The sequence below is a fragment of the Scyliorhinus torazame genome, chromosome 31 (genome assembly GCF_047496885.1).
Source record: "Scyliorhinus torazame isolate Kashiwa2021f chromosome 31, sScyTor2.1, whole genome shotgun sequence".
Taxonomy (NCBI): domain Eukaryota; kingdom Metazoa; phylum Chordata; class Chondrichthyes; order Carcharhiniformes; family Scyliorhinidae; genus Scyliorhinus; species Scyliorhinus torazame.
The window spans coordinates 6,757,457-6,779,691 of NC_092737.1; the positions used below are offsets into that span (position 1 = coordinate 6,757,457).

Genomic DNA, 22,235 nt, shown 5'->3' on the forward strand with positions numbered 1-22,235 from the left:
GTGGGATTAGACTGGGTGGGATATTGAAGAATGGGATTAGACTGGGTGGGATATTAAAAAGTGGGATTCGGCTGGGTGGGATTAGACAGGGTGGGATATTGAAGAGTGTGATTAGATTGGGTGGGATATTGAAGAGTGGGGTTAAACTGGATGGGATATTGAACAGTGGGTTTAGGCTGGGTGGGATATTGAAGAGCGGGGAGAGTGCCGTTAGACTGGGGCTGATATTGAAGAGTGCGATTAGACTGAGTGGGATATTGAAGAATGGGATTAGACTGAGTGGGATATTGAAGAGCAGGGAGAGTGGGATTAGACTGGGTGGGTATTGAAGAGTGGGATTAGACTGGGTGGGATATTGAAGAGTGGGATTAGACTGGGTGGGAGATTGAAGAGTGGGATTAGACTGGGTGGGATATTGAAGAGTGGGATTAGACCAGGTGGGATATTGAAGAGTGGGATTAGACCAGGTGGGATATTGAAGAGTGGAATTAGACCAGGTGGGATATTGAAGAGTGGGATTAGACCAGGTGGGATATTGAAGAGTGGGATTAGACTGGGTGGGATATTGAAGAGTGGGATTAGACTGGGCGGCTTATTGAAGAGCAGGGAGTGTGGGATTAGACTGGGTGGGTATTGAAGAGTGGGATTAGACTGGTGGGATAATGAAGAATGGGATTAGACTGGGTGGGATATTGAAGAGTGGGGGAGAGTGGGTTTAAACTGGGTGTGATATTGAAGAGCGGGGAGAGTGGGAGTAGACTGGGTGGGATATTGAAGAGTGGGATTAGACCAGGTGGGATATTGAAAAGTGGGATTAGACTGGGTGGGATATTGAAGAGTGGGATTAGACTGGGTGGGATATTGAAGAATGGGGGTGAGTGGGATTAGATTGGGTGGGATATTGAAGAGCAGGGACAGTGAGATTAGTCTGGGTGGGATACTGAAGAGTGGGATTAGACTGGGTGGGATATTGAAGAGTGCGATTAGACTGGGTGGGATATTGAAGAGTGGGGTTAGACTGGGTGGGATATTGAAGAATGGGATTAGACTGGGTGGGATATTGAAGAGTGGGATTAGACTGGGCGGGATTTTAAAAAAAATATAATTTTTATTAAACGTTTTCATAAAATATCAATAACAAAATGAGAAAGAAAAAAGAACCCAACAGGGTTAAGTACAAAACACAATCTAAAAAAGCAACCCCCCAAACCCCCCCCCCCCCCCCCGTACCTAAATAATAAATTAACATTAACACCCCGAATCAACACTACAGGTGTATACATCCCCTCAGACCCTCCAGTGTAAATAACATAAACAAAAATAAAGTAACCCCCCCCCCCCCCGAGCTGCTGCTGCCATTGACCAATGTCTAGCGTTCTGCCAGGAAGTCTAAGAACGGTTGCCACCGCTTAAAGAACCCTTGTACCGACCCTCTCAAGGCGAATTTCACCCTTTCCAACTTAATGAACCCTGCCATATCGCTGATCCAGGATTCCACGCTTGGGGGCCTCGCATCTTTCCACTGAAGGAGAATCCTTCGCCGGGCTACCAGGGACGCAAAGGCCAGAATTCCAGCCTCTTTTGCCTCCTGCACTCCCGGCTCCTCTGCGACCCCAAATATTGCGAGCCCCCAACCCGGTTTGACCCTGGATCCTACCACCCTCGACACCGTCCTCGCTACGCCCTTCCAAAGTTCCTCCAGTGCTGGGCATGCCCAGAACATATGGGTGTGATTTGCTGGGCTCCCTGAGCACCTAACACACCTGTACTCACCCCAAAACCGGCTCATCCTTGTCCCGGTCATGTGTGCCCTGTGCAGCACCTTAAACTGTATGAGGCTGAGTCTCACGCACAAAGAGGAAGAGTTCACCCTCCCCAGGTCATCTGCCCACGTCCCCTCTTCGATCTCCTCTCCCAACTCCTCCTCCCACTTACCTTTCAACTCCACCACCGAGACCTCCTCCTCCTCACCTGGTAAGTTTCCGAGATCTTCCCCACTCCCCCCCCCCAAAAACCCCCGAGAGCACCCTCTCCTGTACTGTGTGTGGCAGTAGCCGTGGGAATTCCACCACCTGCCGTCTGGCAAACGCCCTTACCTGACTGGTCGGGATATTGATGAGCAGGGAGAGTGGGATTAGACTGGGTGGGATATTGAAGAGTGGGATTAGACTGGGTGGAAAAATGAAGAATGGGATTAGACTGGGTGGGATATTGAAGAGTGGGGGAAAGTGGGATTAGACTGGGTGTGATATAGAAGAACGGGGAGAGTGGGAGTAGATTGGGTGGGATATTGAAGAGGGCGGTTAGACTGGGTGGGATATTGAAGAGGGCGGTTAGACTGGGTGGGATATTGAAGAGTGGGATTAGACTGGGTGGAATATTGAAGAGTGGGATTAGACTGGGTGGAATATTGAAGAATGGGTTTAGACTGGGTGGGATATTGAAGAGTGGGATTAGGCTGGGTGGGATATTGAAGAGTGGGATTAGACTGGGTGGGATATTGAAGAGTGGGGTTAGACTGGGTGGGATATTGAAGAGCAGGGAGAGTGGGATTAGACTGGGTGGGATATTGAAGAGTGGGGTTAGACTGGATGGGATATTGAAGAGTGGGATTAGACTGGGTGGGATATTGAAGAGTGGGTTTAGACTGGTGGGATATTGATGACCGGGGAGAGTGGGATTAGATTGGGTGGGATATTGAACAGTGGGATTAGACTGGGCCGGATATTGAAGAGTGGGATTAGACTGGGTGGGATATTGAAGAGTGGGATTAGACTGGGTGGGATATTGAAGAAAGTATTTGACTGGGTGGGATATTGAAGAGTGGGAGAGAGTGGGATTAGACTGGGTGGGATATTGAAGAGTGGGATTAGACTGGGTGGGATATTGAAGAGTGGGATTAGACTAGGTGGGATATTGAAGAGTATGGAAGAGTGGGATTAGACTGGGTGGGATATTGAAGAGGGGTTAGACTGGGTGGGATGTTGAAGAGTGGGGAATGTGGGATTAGACTTGGTGGGATATTGAAGAGTGGGATCAGACTGGGTGGGATATTGAAGAGTGTGGTTAGACTGGGTGGGATATTGAAGAGCGGGGAGAGTGGGATTAGACTGGGTGGGATATTGAAGAATGAGATTAGACTGGGTGGGATATTGAAGATTGGGGTTAGACTGGGTGGGATATTGAAGAGTGGGATTAGACTGGGTGGGATATTGAAGAGTGGGATTAGACTGGGTGGGATATTGAAGAATGGGATCAGACTGGGTGGCATATTGAAGAGTGGGAGAGAGTGGGATTAGACTGGGTGGGATATTGAAGAGTGGCGTTAGCCTGGATGGGATATTGAAGAGTGGGATTAGACTGGGTGGGATATTGAAGAGTGGGTTTAGACTGGTGGGATATTGATGACCGGGGAGAGTGGGATTAGATTGGGTGGGAATTGAACAGTGGGATTAGCCTGGGCCGGATATTGAAGAGTGGGATTAGACTAGGTGGGATATTGAAGAGTATGGAAGAGTGGGATTAGACTGGGTGGGATATTGAAGAGGGGTTAGACTGGGTGGGATGTTGAAGAGTGGGGAATGTGGGATAAGACTTGGTGGGGTATTGAAGAGTGGGATTAGACTGGGTGGGATATTGAACAGTGGGATTATACTGGGTGGGAAATTGAAGGGTGGAGGAGAGTGGGATTAGACTGGGTGGGAAATTGAACAGTGGGATCAGACTGGGTGGGATATTGAAAAGTGAGATTAGACTGGGTGGGATATTGAAGAGTGGGATTAGACTGGGTGGGATATTGAAAAGTGGGGGAGAGTGGGATTGGACTGGTGGGATATTGAAGAGTGGGATTGGACTGGTGGGATATTGAAGAGTGGGATTAGACTGGGTGGGATATTGAAAAGTGGGGGAGAGTGGGATTGGACTGGGTGGGATATTAAAGAGTGGGGGAGAGTGGGAGTAGACGGGGTGGGACATTGAAGAGTGGAAGTAGACTGGGTGGGATATTGAAGAGTGGGATTAGACTGGGTGGGATATTGAAGAGTGGGATTAGACTGGGTGGGAAATTGAAGAGTGGGGGAGCGTGGGATTAGACTGGGTGGGATATTGAAGACTGGGATTAGACTGGGTGGGATATTGAAAAGTGGGGGAGAGTGGGATTGGACTGGGTGGGATATTGAAGAGTGGGATTAGACTGGGTGGGAAATTGAAGAGTGGGGGAGCTTGGGATTAGACTGTGTGGGATATTGAAGATTGGGATTAGACTGGGTGGGATATTGAAGAGTGGGATTACACTGGGTGGGATATAGAACAGTGGGATTAGACTGGGTGGGAAATTGAAGAGTGGGGGAGAATGGGATTAGACAGGGTGGGATATTGAAGAGTGGGATTAGACTGGGTGGGATATTGAAGAGTGGGATTAGACCGGGTGGGAAATTGAAGAGGGGTTAGACTGGGTGGGATGTTGAAGAGTGGGGAATGTGGGATTAGACTTGGTGGGATATTGAAGAGTGGGATTAGACTGGGTGGGATATTGAAGAGTGGGGTTAGACTGGGTGGGATATTGAAGAGCGGGGAGAGTGGGATTAGACTGGGTGGGATATTGAAGAATGAGATTAGACTGGGTGGGATATTGAAGAATGGGATCAGACTGGGTGGCATATTGAAGAGTGGGGGAGAGTGGGATTAGACTGGGTGGGATATTGAAGAGTGGGGTTAGACTGGATGGGATATTGAAGAGTGGGGTTAGACTGGGTGGGATATTGAAGAGTGGGATTAGACTGGGTGGGATATTGAAGAGTGGGATTAGACTGGGTGGGATATTGAAGAATGGGATCAGACTGGGTGGCATATTGAAGAGTGGGGGAGAGTGGGATTAGACTGGGTGGGATATTGAAGAGTGGGGTTAGACTGGATGGGATATTGAAGAGTGGGATTAGACTGGGTGGGATATCGAAGAGTGGGTTTAGACTGGTGGGATATTGATGACCGGGGAGAGTGGGATTAGATTGGGTGGGAATTGAACAGTGGGATTAGACTGGGCCGGATATTGAAGAGTGGGATTAGACTGGTTGGGATATTGAAGAGTGGGATTAGACTGGGTGGGATATTGAAGAAAGTATTTGACTGGGTGGGATATTGAAGAGTGGGAGAGAGTGGGATTAGACAGGGTGGGATATTGAAGAGTGGGATTAGACTGGGTGGGATATTGAAGAGTGGGATTAGACTAGGTGGGATATTGAAGAGGGGTTAGACTGGGTGGGATGTTGAAGAGTGGGGAATGTGGGATTAGACTTGGTGGGATATTGAAGAGTGGGATTAGACTGGGTGGGAAATTGAACAGTGGGATTAGACTGGGTGGGATATTGAAAAGTGGGATCAGACTGGGTGGGATATTGAAAAGTGAGATTAGACTGGATGGGACATTGAAGAGTGGGATCAGACTGGGTGGGATATTGAAAAGTGGGGGAGAGTGGGATTCGACTGGTGGGATATTGAAGAGTGGGATTAGACTGGGTGGGATATTGAAGAGGGGTTAGACTGGGTGGGATGTTGAAGAGTGGGGAATGTGGGATTAGACTTGGTGGGATATTGAAGAGTGGGATTAGACTGGGTGGGAAATTGAACAGTGGGATTAGACTGGGTGGGATATTGAAAAGTGGGATCAGACTGGGTGGGATATTGAAAAGTGAGATTAGACTGGATGGGACATTGAAGAGTGGGATCAGACTGGGTGGGATATTGAAAAGTGGGGGAGAGTGGGATTCGACTGGTGGGATATTGAAGAGTGGGATTAGACTGGGTGGGATATTGAAGAGTGGGATTAGACTGGGTGGGATATTGAAAAGTGGGGGAGAGTGGGATTGGACTGGGTGGGATATTAAAGAGTGGGGGAGAGTGGGAATAGACGGAGTGGGACATTGAAGAGTGGAATTAGACTGGGTGGGATATTGAAGAGTGGAATTAGACTGGGTGGGATATTGAAGAGTGGGATTAGACTGGGTGGGATATTGAAGAGTGGGATTTGACTGGGTGGGATATTGAAGAGTGGGATTAGACTGGGTGGGATATTGAAGAGTGGGATTAGACTGGGTGGGAAATTGAAGAGTGGGGGAGCGTGGGATTAGACTGGGTGGGATATTGAAGATTGGGATTAGACTGGGTGGGATATTGAAAAGTGGGGGAGAGTGGGATTGGACTGGGTGAGATATTGAAGAGTGGGATTAGACTGGGTGGGATATTGAAGAGTGGGATTAGACTGGGTGGGATATTGAAAAGTGGGGGAGAGTGGGATTGGACTGGGTGGGATATTAAAGAGTGGGGGAGAGTGGGAATAGACGGAGTGGGACATTGAAGAGTGGAATTAGACTGGGTGGGATATTGAAGAGTGGAATTAGACTGGGTGGGATATTGAAGAGTGGGATTAGACTGGGTGGGATATTGAAGAGTGGGATTTGACTGGGTGGGATATTGAAGAGTGGGATTAGACTGGGTGGGATATTGAAGAGTGGGATTAGACTGGGTGGGAAATTGAAGAGTGGGGGAGCGTGGGATTAGACTGGGTGGGATATTGAAGATTGGGATTAGACTGGGTGGGATATTGAAAAGTGGGGGAGAGTGGGATTGGACTGGGTGGGATATTGAAGATTGGGATTAGACTGGGTGGGATATTAAAGAGTGGGGGAGCGTGGGATTAGACTGTGTGGGATATTGAAGATTGGGATTAGACTGGGTGGGATATTGAAGAGTGGGATTACACTGGGTGGGATATTGAAGAGTGGGATTAGACTGGGTGGGATATTGAAGAGTGGGATTACACTGGGTGGGATATTGAAGAGTGGGTTTAGACTGGGTGGGAAATTGAAGAGTGGGATTAGACTGGGTGGGAAATTGAAGAGTGGGGGAGCGTGGGATTAGACTGGGTGGGATATTGAAGATTGGGATTAGACTGGGTGGGATATTGAAAAGTGGGGGAGAGTGGGATTGGACTGGGTGGGATATTGAAGATTGGGATTAGACTGGGTGGGATATTAAAGAGTGGGGGAGCGTGGGATTAGACTGTGTGGGATATTGAAGATTGGGATTAGACTGGGTGGGATATTGAAGAGTGGGATTACACTGGGTGGGATATTGAAGAGTGGGATTAGACTGGGTGGGATATTGAAGAGTGGGATTACACTGGGTGGGATATTGAAGAGTGGGTTTAGACTGGGTGGGAAATTGAAGGGTGGAGGAAAGTGGGATTGGACTGGGTGGGATATTAAAGAGTGGGATTAGACTGGGTGGGATATTGAAGAGTGGGATTAGACTGGGTGGGATATTGAAGATTGGGATTAGACTGGGTGGGATATTGAAGAGTGGGGGAGCGTGGGATTAGACTGTGTGGGATATTGAAGATTGGGATTAGACTGTGTGGGATATTGAAGAGTGGGATTACACTGGGTGGGATATTGAAGAGTGGGATTAGACTGGGTGGGATATTGAAGAGTGGGATTATACTGGGTGGGAAATTGAAGGGTGGAGGAGAGTGGGATTAGACTGGGTGGGATATTGAAAAGTGGGATCAGACTGGGTGGGATATTGAAAAGTGAGATCAGACTGGGTGGGATATTGAAGAGTGGGATCAGACTGGGTGGGATATTGAAAAGTGGGGGAGCGTGGGATTGGACTGGGTGGGATATTAAAGAGTAGGGGAGAGTGGGAGTAGACGGGGTGGGACATTGAAGAGTGGAATTAGACTGGGTGGGATATTGAAGAGTGGGGGAGCGTGGGATTAGACTGGGTGGGATATTGAAGAGTGGGATTAGACTGGGTGGGATATTGAAGATTGGGATTAGACTGGGTGGGATATTGAAAAGTGGGGGAGAGTGGGATTGGACTGGGTGGGATATTGAAGAGTGGGGGAGCGTGGGATCAGACTGGGTGGGAAATTGAAGAGTGGGATTAGACTGGGTGGGATATAGAATAGTGGGATTAGACTGGGTGGGATATAGAAGAGTGGGATTAGACTGGGTGGGAAATTGAAGAGTGGGATTAGACTGGGTGGGATATAGAAGAGTGGGATTAGACTGGGTGGGATATAGAATAGTGGGATTAGACTGGGTGGGATATAGAAGAGTGGGATTAGACTGGGTGGGAAATTGAAGAGTGGGATTAGACTGGGTGGGATATAGAAGAGTGGGATTAGACTGGGTGGGAAAATGAAGAATGGGATTAGACTGGGTGGGATATAGAAGAGTGGGATTAGACTGGGTGGGAAATTGAAGAGTGGGATTAGACTGGGTGGGATATTGAAAAGTGGGGGAGCGTGGGATCAGACTGGGTGGGAAATTGAAGAGTGGGATTAGACTGGGTGGGATATAGAATAGTGGGATTAGACTGGGTGGGATATAGAAGAGTGGGATTAGACTGGGTCGGAAATTGAAGAGTGCGATTAGACTGGGTGGGAAAATGAAGAGTGGGATTAGACTGGGTGGGATATTGAAAAGTGGGGGAGCGTGGGATCAGACTGGGTGGGAAATTGAAGAGTGGGATTAGACTGGGTGGGATATAGAAAAGTGGGGGAGCGTGGGATCAGACTGGGTGGGATATTGAAGAGTGGGATTAGACTGGGTGGGATGTTGAAGAGTGGGATTAGACTGGGTGGGAAATTGAAGAGTGGGATTAGACTGGGTGGGAAATTGAAGAGTGGGATTAGACTGGGTGGGATGTTGAAGAGTGGGATTAGACTGGGTGGGAAATTGAAGAGTGGGATTAGACTGGGTGGGATGTTGAAGAGTGGGATTAGACTGGGTGGGATATAGAAGAGTGGGATTAGACTGGGTGGGAAAATGAAGAATGGGATTAGACTGGGTGGGATATTGAAGAATGGGATTAGACTGGGTGGGAAATTGAAAAGTGGGGGAGCGTGGGATCAGACTGGGTGGGATATTGAAGAGTGGGATCAGACTGGGTGGGATATTGAAGAATGGGATTAGACTGGGTGGGATATTGAAGAGTGGGATTAGACTGGGTGGGATATAGAACAGTGGGATTAGACTGGGTGGGATATAGAACAGTGGGATTAGACTGGGTGGGATATTGAAGAGTGGGATTAGACTGGGTGGGATATTGAAGACTGGGATTAGACTGGGTGGGATATAGAAGAGTGGGATTAGACTAGGTGGGATATTGAAGAATGGGATTAGACTGGGTGGGATATTGAAGAATGGGATTAGACTGGGTGGGATATAGAAGAATGGGATTAGACTGGGTGGGATATAGAAGAGTGGGATTAGACTGGGTGGGATATTGAAGAGTGGGGTTAGACTGGGTGGGATATTGAAGATTGTGGGGAGTGAGAATGGACAAGAGCTGTCCAGCAATCACGTGATTGCCTGACTATTAGTTTGTGTGACTTGTAGCATATACATTGACATAGGGTCGCACACACACACACACACGTGCACACACACACACATGTGCACACACCTACAGAGAGACACTTTGACTGAGATACATACAGACCGATACACGTGCGCTCGCTCAAACACACAAGTGCACTCAGACATGCACACACAAGTGCACGCACTGACATAGATACACGAGGGTGCACTCACCAACGTGCGCGCAGACAGACATGTGCGCGCACACAAAGATACACATGCATACAGACATACATGCGTGCACACACAGAAGCATACGCACACGCACACACAGACTCAGATACAATCCCACAGACACACATGCATGTGCAGACAGACCGATACACATGCGCTGACACAGGTTGACACACGCACACACTCACACACGCACACACTCACACACGCACACACTCACACACGCACACACTCACACACGCACACACTCACACACGCACACACTCACACACGCACACACTCATGCACACTTTCGCCAGAGGTAACACTGGACAATGAACAAGAGTAGAACTCCGGGCTCACTCAAATACTATCCCACCCTTCCCTCTGCCTCCACCAGCCTGATCCACTCTTCCCTCGAGGGTGCAATCTGTCCCTCCTTAAACAGTGGGGACCTGGGGAGGGGGAGGGTTCGCTGGGGCCCAACCGTTCAGGGACACGGGACACGGTTTTGGTGTCCTGACCCCCCCCCACCCACCTCACTGGTCTGGAGGAGCCCGTAGAGCCGGGGCCTGGAGGACACCCTTTACCTGGACTTGCTTGGTAATGGTAATCATTCTCCAAATCGTCACCATGGTGGACTTTGTGCGGCTTCCGCCTTTTATTGAAGGCTTCTCGCTCCTCAAACTCTGCCTCCTCCTCACTCTGCTGTTTCGCCTTCCTGCCGGGCAGGGAACAGACACAACAGTGTTACCCTCGGGCCTACACGTGGGGCCTCATCGGGGAGGGTGGGGGAGGAGGAGGGAGGAGGGGGGGGGTGTGCATCCCGGCTGGAGGGGCACTGGGGGGGGGAGGGGGGGGGGGGTGGGCACGAGACTGGATCCGGAGCGAAGAGCGGGTCAGGTGTGTGGGGTTACCCTCCCCCCGCCCCCCCCCTGCTGTCCGCCACTCCCTCCCTCCCCGCACACACGACCCTCACACATACGAGGGAGGAAATTACAAAGGGGCAGAGCTGGGACGTGAGGCGACAAGAGAACAGGAGGAGGCCATTCAGCCCCTCTAGACTGTCTGGCCATTCAGTTAGTCTGCGCCTGATCTGTATCTTAACTCCATCGACCCACCTCGGTACCAATAACCCTCAACCCAACTTGCCAGGCTAATATTAATCAATTTTCTTCGGGAGAACCCCTCTACAGACCCGGCCCCCTACCCTTGTCCTGGAGTCTCCCATCCTCCATTTGACCATTGAAACGATTCTGTCTCTGGAACGCAGAGCAGTCAGAGATTTTCCCTTGCGCCCGACGGCAGAGTCACCTGCTGAACGTTGAGGTTGCGCGAGCGGCTGTGACAAACGCGCGCCCTGCACGTTATCGCTCCACAAGTCCAAAGAGGTGCGGGTTCGGTGGATTGGCCGCGCTAAGCTTCCCCTTGGCGTCCAAAAGGTTAGACGGGGTGGAGGCGTGGGCTGCAGGAGGGCGGTCTTTCCGAGGGCCGGCGCAGATTCGATGGGCCGAAGGGCCTCCTCCTGCACTGTCGATTCTATGAAGATAGTTTCAGTTCGCAGGCAGGAGCAGATCGCACGGGGGGGTTATCCGGGCAGAGGCGAGAGCTCGGAGTCGGGACACCTTCGAAATGCATTCCTCTGGAGGCGGGCGGAGATGACGGACGGTGTGGAACCCGGCGACAATACCACTGCCCCCCCGCCGCCGGGCAGGCGGTGAGATGCAGAAGCTATGGGTGACCCGACGGCCAGGATCGCTGCCACAATCTCCTCTCTCTGCCCTCCCCAGCGCCCCCCCCCCCCCCCCGCCGCCCCCCCGTATGCTGGGGTGTGGAATCAGCAAATGGTCAGAGTGAACCCGCACTCGGGTGAGGCCAAAGGCCCGTGTGGGGGGTGCGGCTGCCCTGGTGACCGCCCATTGATCTCGGTGCTGGGTGGGGAGGGGGCTTGCCCAAAATCGGCCTCAGTACCCCCCCCCCCCCCTCCTTCAGTGGTGGGGGCGGGGGGGGGGGGTGGGGGGGTATGGAAAAGGGCCCGGATCCAAACTCCCTGCGAGGATTCCCGCCAATGGGGTTTCGGGAAGTGCACAGCTGTAGGTGCGTTCCAGCACAACGCAGATCCCAGCTGCTGGACCGTGTGGTGAGCTGGACCGTGTAGTGAGCCGGACCGTGTAGTGAGCCGGACCGTGTAGTGAGCCGGACCGTGTAGTGAGCCGGACCTTGTAGTGAGCCGGACCTTGTAGTGAGCCGGACCTTGTAGTGAGCCGGACCCTGTAGTGAGCCGGACGGTGTAGTGAGCTGGACCGTGTAGTGAGCTGGACCGTGTAGTGAGCCGGACCGTGTCGTGAGCCGGACCGTGTAGTGAGCCGGACCGTGTAAGGCGCCGGACTGCGTAACGCGCCGGAATGCGTAACGCGCCGGACTGCGTAACAAGCCGGACGGTGTAACGAGCCGGATGGTGTAACGCGTCGGACTGCGTAACGCGCCGGACTGCGTAACGCGCCGGACGGTGTAACGAGCCGGACGGTGTAACGAGCCGGATGGTGTAACGCGTCGGACTGCGTAACGCGCCGGACGGTGTAACGCGCCGGACGGTGTAACGCGCCGGACGGTGTAACGAGCCGGACGGTGTAACGAGCCGGATGGTGTAACGCGTCGGACTGCGTAACGCGTCGGACTGCGTAACGCGCCGGACTGCGTAACGCGCCGGACTGCGTAACGAGCCGGACGGTGTAACGAGCCGGACGGTGTAACGAGCCGGATGGTGTAACGCGTCGGACTGCGTAACGCGCCGGACTGCGTAACGAGCCGGACGGTGTAACGAGCCGGATGGTGTAACGCGTCGGACTGCGTAACGCGCCGGACTGCGTAACGCGCCGGACTGCGTAACGAGCCGGACGGTGTAACGAGCCGGACGGTGTAGCGAGCCGGACGGTGTAACGAGCCGGACGGTGTAACGAGCCGGACGGTGTAACGAGCCGGACTGCGTAACGCGCCGGACTGTGTAACGAGACGGACGGTGTAGCGAGCCGGACGGTGTAACGAGCCGGACGGTGTAGCGAGCCGGACGGTGTAACGAGCCGGACGGTGTAACGGGCCGGACGGTGTAACGGGCCGGACGGTGTAACGAGCCGGACGGTGTAACGAGCCGGACGGTGTAACGGGCCGGACGGTGTAACGAGCCGGACGGTGTAACGAGCCGGACGGTGTAGCGAGCCGGACGGTGTAACGAGCCGGACGGTGTAGCGAGCCGGACGGTGTAACGAGCCGGACGGTGTAACGAGCCGGACGGTGTAACGAGCCGGACAGTGTAACGAGCCGGACGGTGTAGCGAGCCGGACGGTGTAACGAGCCGGACGGTGTAACGAGCCGGACGGTGTAGCGAGCCGGACGTGTAGCGAGCCGGACGGTGTAACGAGCCGGACTGTGTAACGAGCCGGACGGTGTAACGAGCCGGACGGTGTAGCGAGCCGGACTGTGTAGCGAGCCGGACTGTGTAACGAGCCGGACGGTGTAACGAGCCGGACGGTGTAGCGAGCCGGACAGTCACTAACACACACTGTGTCACCCTAGACATGGGTTGACAGGCGACCGAGCTACAGAAGGACAGAGTGAACAGTCTTCGGCACAGACAGGGGATCGCGCCGGAAACCAACACTACACAAGGCGCAACTGCCAATAACTTACTTGAGCCTCCTGTACCAGAAGTAATAAATGAGAGCGGCGACGAGGGCCACACCAATACCCACACCAACCAACTTGGCCAAACATTGCTGGAAAAATCCACTCGCTGGGGGAAAGAAATATTCACTGGTTAGTGAGGGAGAGAGCGGGAGAGAGCGGGAGAGAGCGGGAGAGAGCGGGAGAGTGAGGGAGAGAGCGGGAGAGAGCGGGAGAGAGTGAGGGAGAGAGCGGGAGAGAGCGGGAGAGTGAGGGAGAGAGTGAGGGAGAGAGTGAGGGAGAGAGTGAGGGAGAGAGTGGGGGAGAGAGCGGGGGAGAGAGAGAATGAGGGAGAGTGAGGGAGAGTGAGGGAGAGAGCGGGAGAGTGAGGGAGAGAGTGAGGGAGAGAGCGGGGGAGAGAGAGGGAGAGAGAGAGAATGAGGGAGAGTGAGGGAGAGTGAGGGAGAGTGAGGGAGAGTGAGGGAGAGAGCGGGGGAGAGCGGGAGAGAGCGGGAGAGAGCGGGAGAGAGCGGGAGAGAGCGGGAGAGAGAGGGAGAGAGAGGGAGGGAGAGAGCGGGAGAGAGCGGGAGAGAGCGGGAGAGAGCGGGAGAGTGAGGGAGAGAGCGGGAGAGAGTGAGGGAGAGAGTGAGGGAGAGAGTGAGGGAGAGAGTGAGGGAGAGAGTGAGGGAGAGAGCGGGGGAGAGAGAGAATGAGGGAGAGTGAGGGAGAGAGCGGGAGAGAGAGGGAGAGTGAGGGAGAGAGTGAGGGAGAGAGCGGGGGAGAGAGAGAGAATGAGGGAGAGTGAGGGAGAGTGAGGGAGAGTGAGGGAGAGTGAGGGAGAGAGCGGGGGAGAGCGGGAGAGAGCGGGAGAGAGAGGGAGAGAGAGTGAGGGAGAGAGTGAGGGAGAGAGTGAGGGAGAGAGCGGGAGAGAGCGGGAGAGAGCGGGAGAGAGCGGGAGAGAGCGGGAGAGAGCGGGGGAGAGCGAGGGAGAGCGAGGGAGAGAGCGGGAGAGAGCGGGAGAGTGAGGGAGAGAGCGGGAGAGTGAAGGAGAGAGCGGGAGAGTGAGGGAGAGAGAGGGGGGGAGAGAGTGAGAGAGGGGGAGAGAGCGGGGAAGAGAGGGAGGGAGAGGGGGAGAGGGGGAGAGAGTGAGAGGGGGAGAGAGAGAGGGAGAGAGAGGGGGAGGGGGGAGAGAGGGAGAGGGGGAGAGAGAGAGGGAGAGAGAGAGGGAGTGGGAGGGAAGAGGGCAGCGAGGGGGAGGGAGGGGGTGAGGGAGGGAGGGAGGGGGCGAGGGGGGTAGGGAGCGGGTGAGGGAGTGAGTGAGGAGGGAGGGAGTGGTTGATAGTGGAGGGAGGGGGCGAGGGAGTGAGTGAGGAGGGAGGGAGTGGTTGATAGTGGAGGGAGGGGGGGAGGGAGCAGGTGAGGGAGTAGTGAGGAGGGAGGGAGTGGTTGATAGGGGAGGGAGTGGGGGAGGGAGCGGGAGCAGGGGGAAGTACCAAATGATGTGGAGTGAGGGGGAGTGGGTGAGAAATGAACAAAAGGGGGAGTGGGAGATAGTGAGTGAGAGGGCAGCGGGGGGGGGGGGGGTGGTTAGGAAGTGAGGGAGTGAGAGAAAAAGATGGGGAGAGAATTTGAAGAGAGCACGTTGAGGGCATTGAGGGGAAAGGGGGCAGTAAGCACAGCGGATGGAGACCGACGTGGAGTGATTGGGAGGTGTTAACGAGACGAGGACAGTAAATAGTGAGTAGGAAAACAGGGAGCAGGATTCTCGTCAACAGAGCAAAGTAAAGGGACAGAGAAATGGGGAGGGGAGGATGTTGCAGACACTCCAGACGTACAGGGGGGAGGGGGTGTAAGGGGGTTCGGAGGAATCTTTAATACCTGCACGTTTGGGTCGGACGAGGAAACCTGAGTCGTAGAACTTGTCGTACACCGGGTACGTGACTGCGGAGAGGGAGCAAGAGGTTTAACATGGCAGCAGGAGAAGGTTAACAGAACAAATATTCATCATCCCCCCCCACCTCGGTTTACATCTACACCTTTGGTCGGCAGGACAGAGCGTGAGTGTTGCTGAAAAGAGACGGGTTGTCGAAGCTTTTTGTACTTCCACTCATCAGGACAAACACAAGAATGCCAAATTTCAAACAATCACAAATGTTTACACCGCAGGAGAAAAGGCCACTGATTGGCTGGCAAATCACCCCTGGCTGAGGCACTGCCGGCTACAATGGGGATCGGTAGACTCCTGGCTAATGTAAAAAGATGGATATATTGTTTAAAAAAAGGCTTGGATATATTGAGGCTGCCTGTTGACTGGTTGCCAAGGGGCTGACTGTTGTTGTCTGGTTACCAAGGCAATGCCTGTTGTCTGGTTGCTGAGGGGCTGCCTATTGTCTGGTTGCCGATGTGCTGCCTGTTGTCTGCTTACGGAGTGGCTGCCTGTTGTCTGGTTGCAGTGGCGCTGCCTGTTGTCTGGTTGCCGCGCCGCTGCCTGTTGTCTGGTTGCCGTGGCGTTGCCTGTTGTCTGGTTGCCGTGGCGTTGCCTGTTGTCTGGTTGCCATGGCGCTGCCTGTAGTCTGGTTGCCATGGCGCTGCCTGTTTGGTTGCCGTGGCACTCGCTGCCTGTTGACTGGTTGCCGATGTGCTGCCTGTTGTCTGCATACTGAGGGGCTGCCTGTTGTCTGGTTGCCATGGCGCTGCCTGTTGTCTGGTTGCCATGGCGCTACCTGTTTGGTTGCCGTGGCACTCGCTGCCTGTTGTCTGGTTGCCGTGGCGCTGCCTGTTGTCTGGTTGCCGTGGCGCTGCCTGTTGTCTGGTTGCCGTGGCGTTGCCTGTTGTCTGGTTGCCATGGCGCTGCCTGTTTGGTTGCCGTAGCACTCGCTGCGTGTTGACTGGTTGCCGATGTGCTGCCTGTTGTCTGCATACTGAGGGGCTGCCTGTTGTCTGGTTGCCATGGCACTACCTGTTGTCTGGTTGCCGTGGTGCGGCCTACTGTCTGGTTGCCACGGCGCTGCCTATTGTCTCGTTACCGAGGTGCTGCCTGTTGTCTGGTTGCCGAGGCGCTGCCTGTTGTCAGGTTGCCGAGGGGCTGCCTGTTGTACGGTTGCCGAGGCGCTGCCTGTTGTCTGGTTACCGAGGGGCTGCCTGTTGTATGGTTGCCGAGGCGCTGCCTGTTGTCTGGTTGCCGAGGCGCTGCCTGTTGTCTGGTTACCGAGGGGCTGCCTGTTGTATGGTTGCCGAGGCGGTGCCTGTTGTCTGGTTACCGAGGGGCTGCCTGTTGTCTGGTTACTGAGGCGCTACCTGTTGTCTGGTTGCCACGGTGCTGACTGTTGTCTGGTTGCCACGGCGCCGCCGGTTGTCTGGTTGATGTGACGCTGCCTGTTGTCTGGTTACTGAGGCGCTGCCTGTTTCTGGTTATCACGGGAGGGTGTTAAGTAGAGAATAATAGATACCCGGGAGGGTGTTAAGTAGAGACTAATATATACCCAGGAGGGTGTTAAGTAGAGACTAATATATACCCGGGAGGGAGTTAAGTAGAGACTAATATATACCCAGGAGGGTGTTAAGTAGAGACTAATATATACCCGGGAGGGAGTTAAGTAGAGACTAATATATACCCGGGAGGGAGTTAAGTAGAGACTAATATATACCCGGGAGGGTGTTAAGTAGAGACTAATATATACCCGGGAGGGAGTTAAGTAGAGACTAATATATACCCGGGAGGGAGTTAAGTAGAGACTAATATATACCCGGGAGGGTGTTAAGTAGAGACTAATAGATACCCGGGAGGGTGTTAAGTAGAGACTAATAGATACCCGGGAGGGTGTTAAGTAGAGACTAATAGATCCCCGGGTGGGTGTTAAGTAGAGAATAATAGATACCCGGGAGGGAGTTAAGTAGAGACTAATATATACCCGGGAGGGTGTTAAGTAGAGACTAATAGATACCCGGGAGTGTGTTAAGTAGAGACTAATAGATACCCGGGAGGGTGTTAAGTAGAGACTAATAGATACCCGGGAGGGTGTTAAGTAGAGACTAATAGATCCCCGGGTGGGTGTTAAGTAGAGACTAATAGATACCCGGGAGGGTGTTAAGTAGAGACTAATAGATCCCCGGGTGGGTGTTAAGTAGAGACTAATATATACCCGGGAGGGTGTTAAGTAGAGAATAATAGATACCCGGGAGGGTGTTAAGTAGAGACTAATATATACCCGAGAGGGTGTTAAGTAGAGAATAATAGATACCCGGGAGGGTGTTAAGTAGAGACTAATATATACCCGGGAGGGTGTTAAGTAGAGAATAATAGATACCCGGGAGGGTGTTAAGTAGAGACTAATATATACCCGGGAGGGTGTTAAGTAGAGAATAATAGATACCCGGGAGGGTGTTAAGTAGAGACTAATATATACCCGGGAGGGTGTTAAGTAGAGAATAATAGATACCCGGGAGGGTGTTAAGTAGAGACTAATATATACCCGGGAGGGTGTTAAGTAGAGAATAATAGATACCCGGGAGGGAGTTAAGTAGAGACTAATATATACCCGGGAGGGTGTTAAGTAGAGAATAATAGATACCCGGGAGGGTGTTAAGTAGAGACTAATATATACCCGGGAGGGTGTTAAGTAGAGAATAATAGATACCCGGGAGGGTGTTAAGTAGAGACTAATATATACCCGGGAGGGTGTTAAGTAGAGAATAATAGATACCCGGGAGGGTGTTAAGTAGAGACTAATATATACCCGGGAGGGTGTTAAGTAGAGACTAATAGATACCCGGGAGGGTGTTAAGTAGAGACTAATAGATACCCGGGAGGGTGTTAAGTAGTGACTAATATATACCCGGGAGGGTGTTAAGTAGAGAATAATAGATACCCGGGAGGGAGTTAAGTAGAGACTAATATATACCCGGGAGGGTGTTAAGTAGAGAATAATAGATACCCGGGAGGGTGTTAAGTAGAGACTAATATATACCCGGGAGGGTGTTAAGTAGAGACTAATAGATACCCGGGAGGGAGTTAAGTAGAGACTAATATATACCCGGGAGGGTGTTAAGTAGAGAATAATAGATACCCGGGAGGGTGTTAAGTAGAGACTAATATATACCCAGGAGGGTGTTAAGTAGAGACGAATAGATACCCGGGAGGGAGTTAAGTAGAGACTAATATATACCCAGGAAGGAGTTAAGTAGCGACTAATAGATCCCCGGGAGTGTGTTAAGTAGAGACTAATATATACCCGGGAGGGAGTTAAGTAGCGACTAATAGATACCCGGGTGGGAGTTCAGTAGCGACTAATAGATACCCGGGAGGGTGTTAAGTACCGACTAATAGATACCCGGGAGGGAGTTAAGTAGAGACTAATATATACCCGGGAGGGTGTTAAGTAGAGACGAATAGATACCCGGGAGGGAGTTAAGTAGAGACTAATATATACCCAGGAAGGAGTTAAGTAGAGACTAATAGATCCCCGTGAGTGTGTTAAGTAGAGACTAATATATACCCGGGAGGGAGTTAAGTAGCGACTAATAGATACCCGGGAGGGTGTTAAGTAGCGACTAATAGATCCCCGGGAGGGAGTTAAGTAGAGACGAATATATACCCGGGAGGGTGTTAAGTAGAGACTAATAGATCCTCGGGAGGGTGTTAAGTAGCGACTAATAGATACTCGGGAGGGAGTTAAGTAGAGATTAATAGATCCCCGGGAGTGTATTAAGTAGAGACTAATATATACCCGGGAGGGAGTTAAGTAGAGACTAATATATACCCGGGAGGGTGTTAAGTAGATACTAATATATACCCGGGAGGGTGTTAAGTAGCGACTAATAGATACCCGGGAGGGTATTAAGTAGTGACTAATAGATACCCGGGAGAGTGTTAAGTAGAGACTAATAGATCCCCGAGTGGGTGTTAAGTAGTGACTAATAGATACCCAGGAGGGATTTAAGTAGTGACTAATATATATCCGGGAGGGTGTTAAGTAGAGACTAATAAATCTCCAGGTGGGTGTTAAGTAGTGACTAATATATACCCGGGAGGGTGTTAAGTAGAGACTAATAGATACCCGGGAGGGAGTTAAGTAGTGACTAATAGATACTCGGGAGGGAGTCAAGTAGTGACTAATATATACCCGGGAGGGTGTTAAGTAGTGACTAATAGATACCCAGGAGGGAGTTAAGTAGTGACTAATATATACCCGGGAGGGTGTTAAGTAGTGACTAATAGATACCCGGGAATGTGTTAAGTAGTGACTAATAGATACCCGGGAGGGTGTTAAGTAGAGACTAATATATACCCGGGAGGGTGTTAAGTAGAGACTAATAGATACCCAGGAGGGAGTTAAGTAGTGACTAATAGGTACCCGGGAGGGTGTTAAGTCGAGACTAATATATACCCGGGAGGGTGTTAAGTAGCGACTAATAGATACCCGGGAGGGTGTTAAGTAGTGACTAATAGATACCCGGGAGAGTGTTAAGTAGAGACGAATATATACCCGGGAGGGTGTTAAGTAGAGACTAATATATACCCGGGAGGATGTGAAGTAGAGACTAAAATATACCCGGGAATGTGTTAAGTAGAGACTAATATATACCCGGGAGGGCGTTAAGTAGTGACTAATAGATACCCGGGAGGGTGTTAAGTAGAGACTAATAGATACCCGGGAGGATGTTAAGTAGAGACTAATAGATCCCCGGGTGGGTGTTAAGTAGTGACTAATAGATACCCAGGAGGGATTTAAGTAGTGACTAATATATAGCCAGGAGGGATTTAAGTAGTGACTAATAAATACCCGGGAGGGTGTTAAGTAGAGACTAATAGATCTCCAGGTGGGTGTTAAGTAGTGACTAATATATACCCGGGAGGGTGTTAAGTAGAGACTAATAGATCCCCGGGAGGGTGTTAAGTAGAGAATAATAAATACCCGGGAGGGTGTTAAGTAGTGACTAATAGATACCCGGGAGGGCGTTACGTAGTGACTAATAGATACCCGGGAGTGTGTTAAGTAGTGACTAATAGATACCCGGGAGGGTGTTATGTAGAGACTAATAGATCCCCGGGAGGGTGTTACGTAGTGACTAATATATACCCGGGAAGGTGTTAAGTAGAGACTAATAGAGCCCCGGGAGGGTGTTAAGTAGAGAGTAATATATACCCTGGAGGGTGTTAAGTAGTGACTAATAGATACCCAGGAGGGAGTTAAGTAGTGACTAATATATACCCAGGAGGGTGTTAAGTAGTGATTAATAGATACCCGGGAGTGTGTTAAGTAGTGACTAATAGATACCCGAGAGGGTGTTAAGTAGAGACTAATAGATCCCCGGGAGGGTGTTAAGTAGTGACAAATAGATACCCAGGAGGGAGTTAAGTAGAGACTAATATATACCCAGGAGGGAGTTAAGTAGAGACTAATAAATACCCGGGAGGGTGTTAAGTAGAGACTAATAGATACCCGGGAGGGTGTATCTATTAGTCGCGACTTAACACCCTCCCGGGTATATATTAGTCTCTACTTAACTCCCTCCTGGGTATCTATTAGTCACTACTTAACACCCACCCAGGGACCTATTAGTCTCTACTTAACACTCTCCCGGGTATCTATTAGTCACTACTTAACGCCCTCCCGGGTGTTAAGTAGAGACTAATAGAGCCCCGGGAGGGTGTTAAGTAGAGAGTACCGCAGGGATCAGTTCTGGGTCCTCTGCTGTTTGTGATTTTCATTAATGACTTGGATGAGGGAGTTGAAGGGTGGGTCAGTAAATTTGCAGACGATACGAAGATTGGTGGAGTTGTGGATAGTAAGGAGGGCTGTTGTCGGCTGCAAAGAGACATAGATAGGATGCAGAGCTGGGCTGAGAAGTGGCAGATGGAGTTTAACCCTGAAAAGTGTGAGGTTGTCCATTTTGGAAGGACAAATATGAATGCGGAATACAGGGTTAACGGTAGAGTTCTTGGCAATGTGGAGGAGCAGAGAGATCTTGGGGTCTATGTTCATACATCTTTGAAAGTTGCCACTCAAGTGGATAGAGCTGTGAAGAAGGCCTATGGTGTGCTCGCGTTCATTAACAGAGGGATTGAATTTAAGAGCCGTGAGGTGATGATGCAGCTGTACAAAATTTTGGTAAGGCCACATTTGGAGTACTGTGTACAGTTCTGGTCGCCTCATTTTAGGAAGGATGTGGAAGCTTTGGAAAAGGTGCAAAGAAGATTTACCAGGATGTTGCCTGGAATGGAGAGTAGGTCTTACGAGGAAAGGTTGAGGGTGCTAGGCCTTTTCTCATTAGAACGGAGAAGGATGAGGGGCGACTTGATAGAGGTTTATAAGATGACCAGGGGAATAGATAGAGTAGACAGTCAGAGACTTTTTCCCCGGGTGGAACAAACCATTACAAGGGGACATAAATTTAAGGTGAAAGGTGGAAGATATAGGAGGGATATCAGAGGTAGGTTCTTTACCCAGAGAGTAGTGGGGGCATGGAATGCACTGCCTGTGGAAGTAGTTGAGTCGGAAACATTAGGGACCTTCAAGCAGCTATTGGATAGGTACATGGATTACGGTTAAATGATATAGTGTAGATTTATTTGTTCTCAAGGGCAGCACGGTAGCATTGTGGATAGCACAATTGCTTCACAGCTCCAGGGTCCCAGGTTCGATTCCGGCTTGGGTCACTGTCTGTGCGGAGTCTGCACGTCCTCCCCGTGTCTGCGTGGGTTTCCTCCGGGTGCTCCGGTTTCCTCCCACAGTCCAAAGATGTGCGGGTTAGGTGAATTGGCCAATGATAAATTGCCCTTAATGTCCAAATTGCCCTTGGTGTTGGGTGGAGGTGTTGAGTTTGGGTAGGGTGCTCTTTCCAAGAGCCGGTGCAGACTCAAAGGGCCGAATGGCCTCCTTCTGCACTGTAAATTCAATGATAATCTATGATTAATCTAGGACAAAGGTTCGGCACAACATCGTGGGCCGAAGGGCCTGTTCTGTGCTGTATTTTCTATGTATGTTCTAATATATACCC

The 22,235-nt window shown here is 51.4% G+C and overlaps 1 protein-coding gene across 5 annotated transcripts in view; it reads right to left on the reverse strand.

The window, feature by feature from the left end:
* Positions 1-22,235, reverse strand: part of LOC140404800 (uncharacterized) — a 211,006-nt gene that overhangs the window by 23,646 nt on the left and 165,125 nt on the right. For 2 of the 5 annotated variants that reach the window (XR_011938588.1, XM_072493534.1), the window contains one exon: positions 15,114-15,176. Coding sequence is in view for 2 of the 5 variants with exons in the window: in XM_072493534.1 (XP_072349635.1) it covers positions 15,114-15,176 (63 nt within the window). In the remaining 3 variants the exon portion in view is untranslated. Of the gene's footprint in view, positions 1-10,165; positions 10,297-13,262; positions 13,366-15,113; positions 15,177-22,235 lie in introns of those variants that run through there. The other 3 variants (XR_011938586.1, XM_072493533.1, XR_011938587.1) reach the window with 3 other exon arrangements.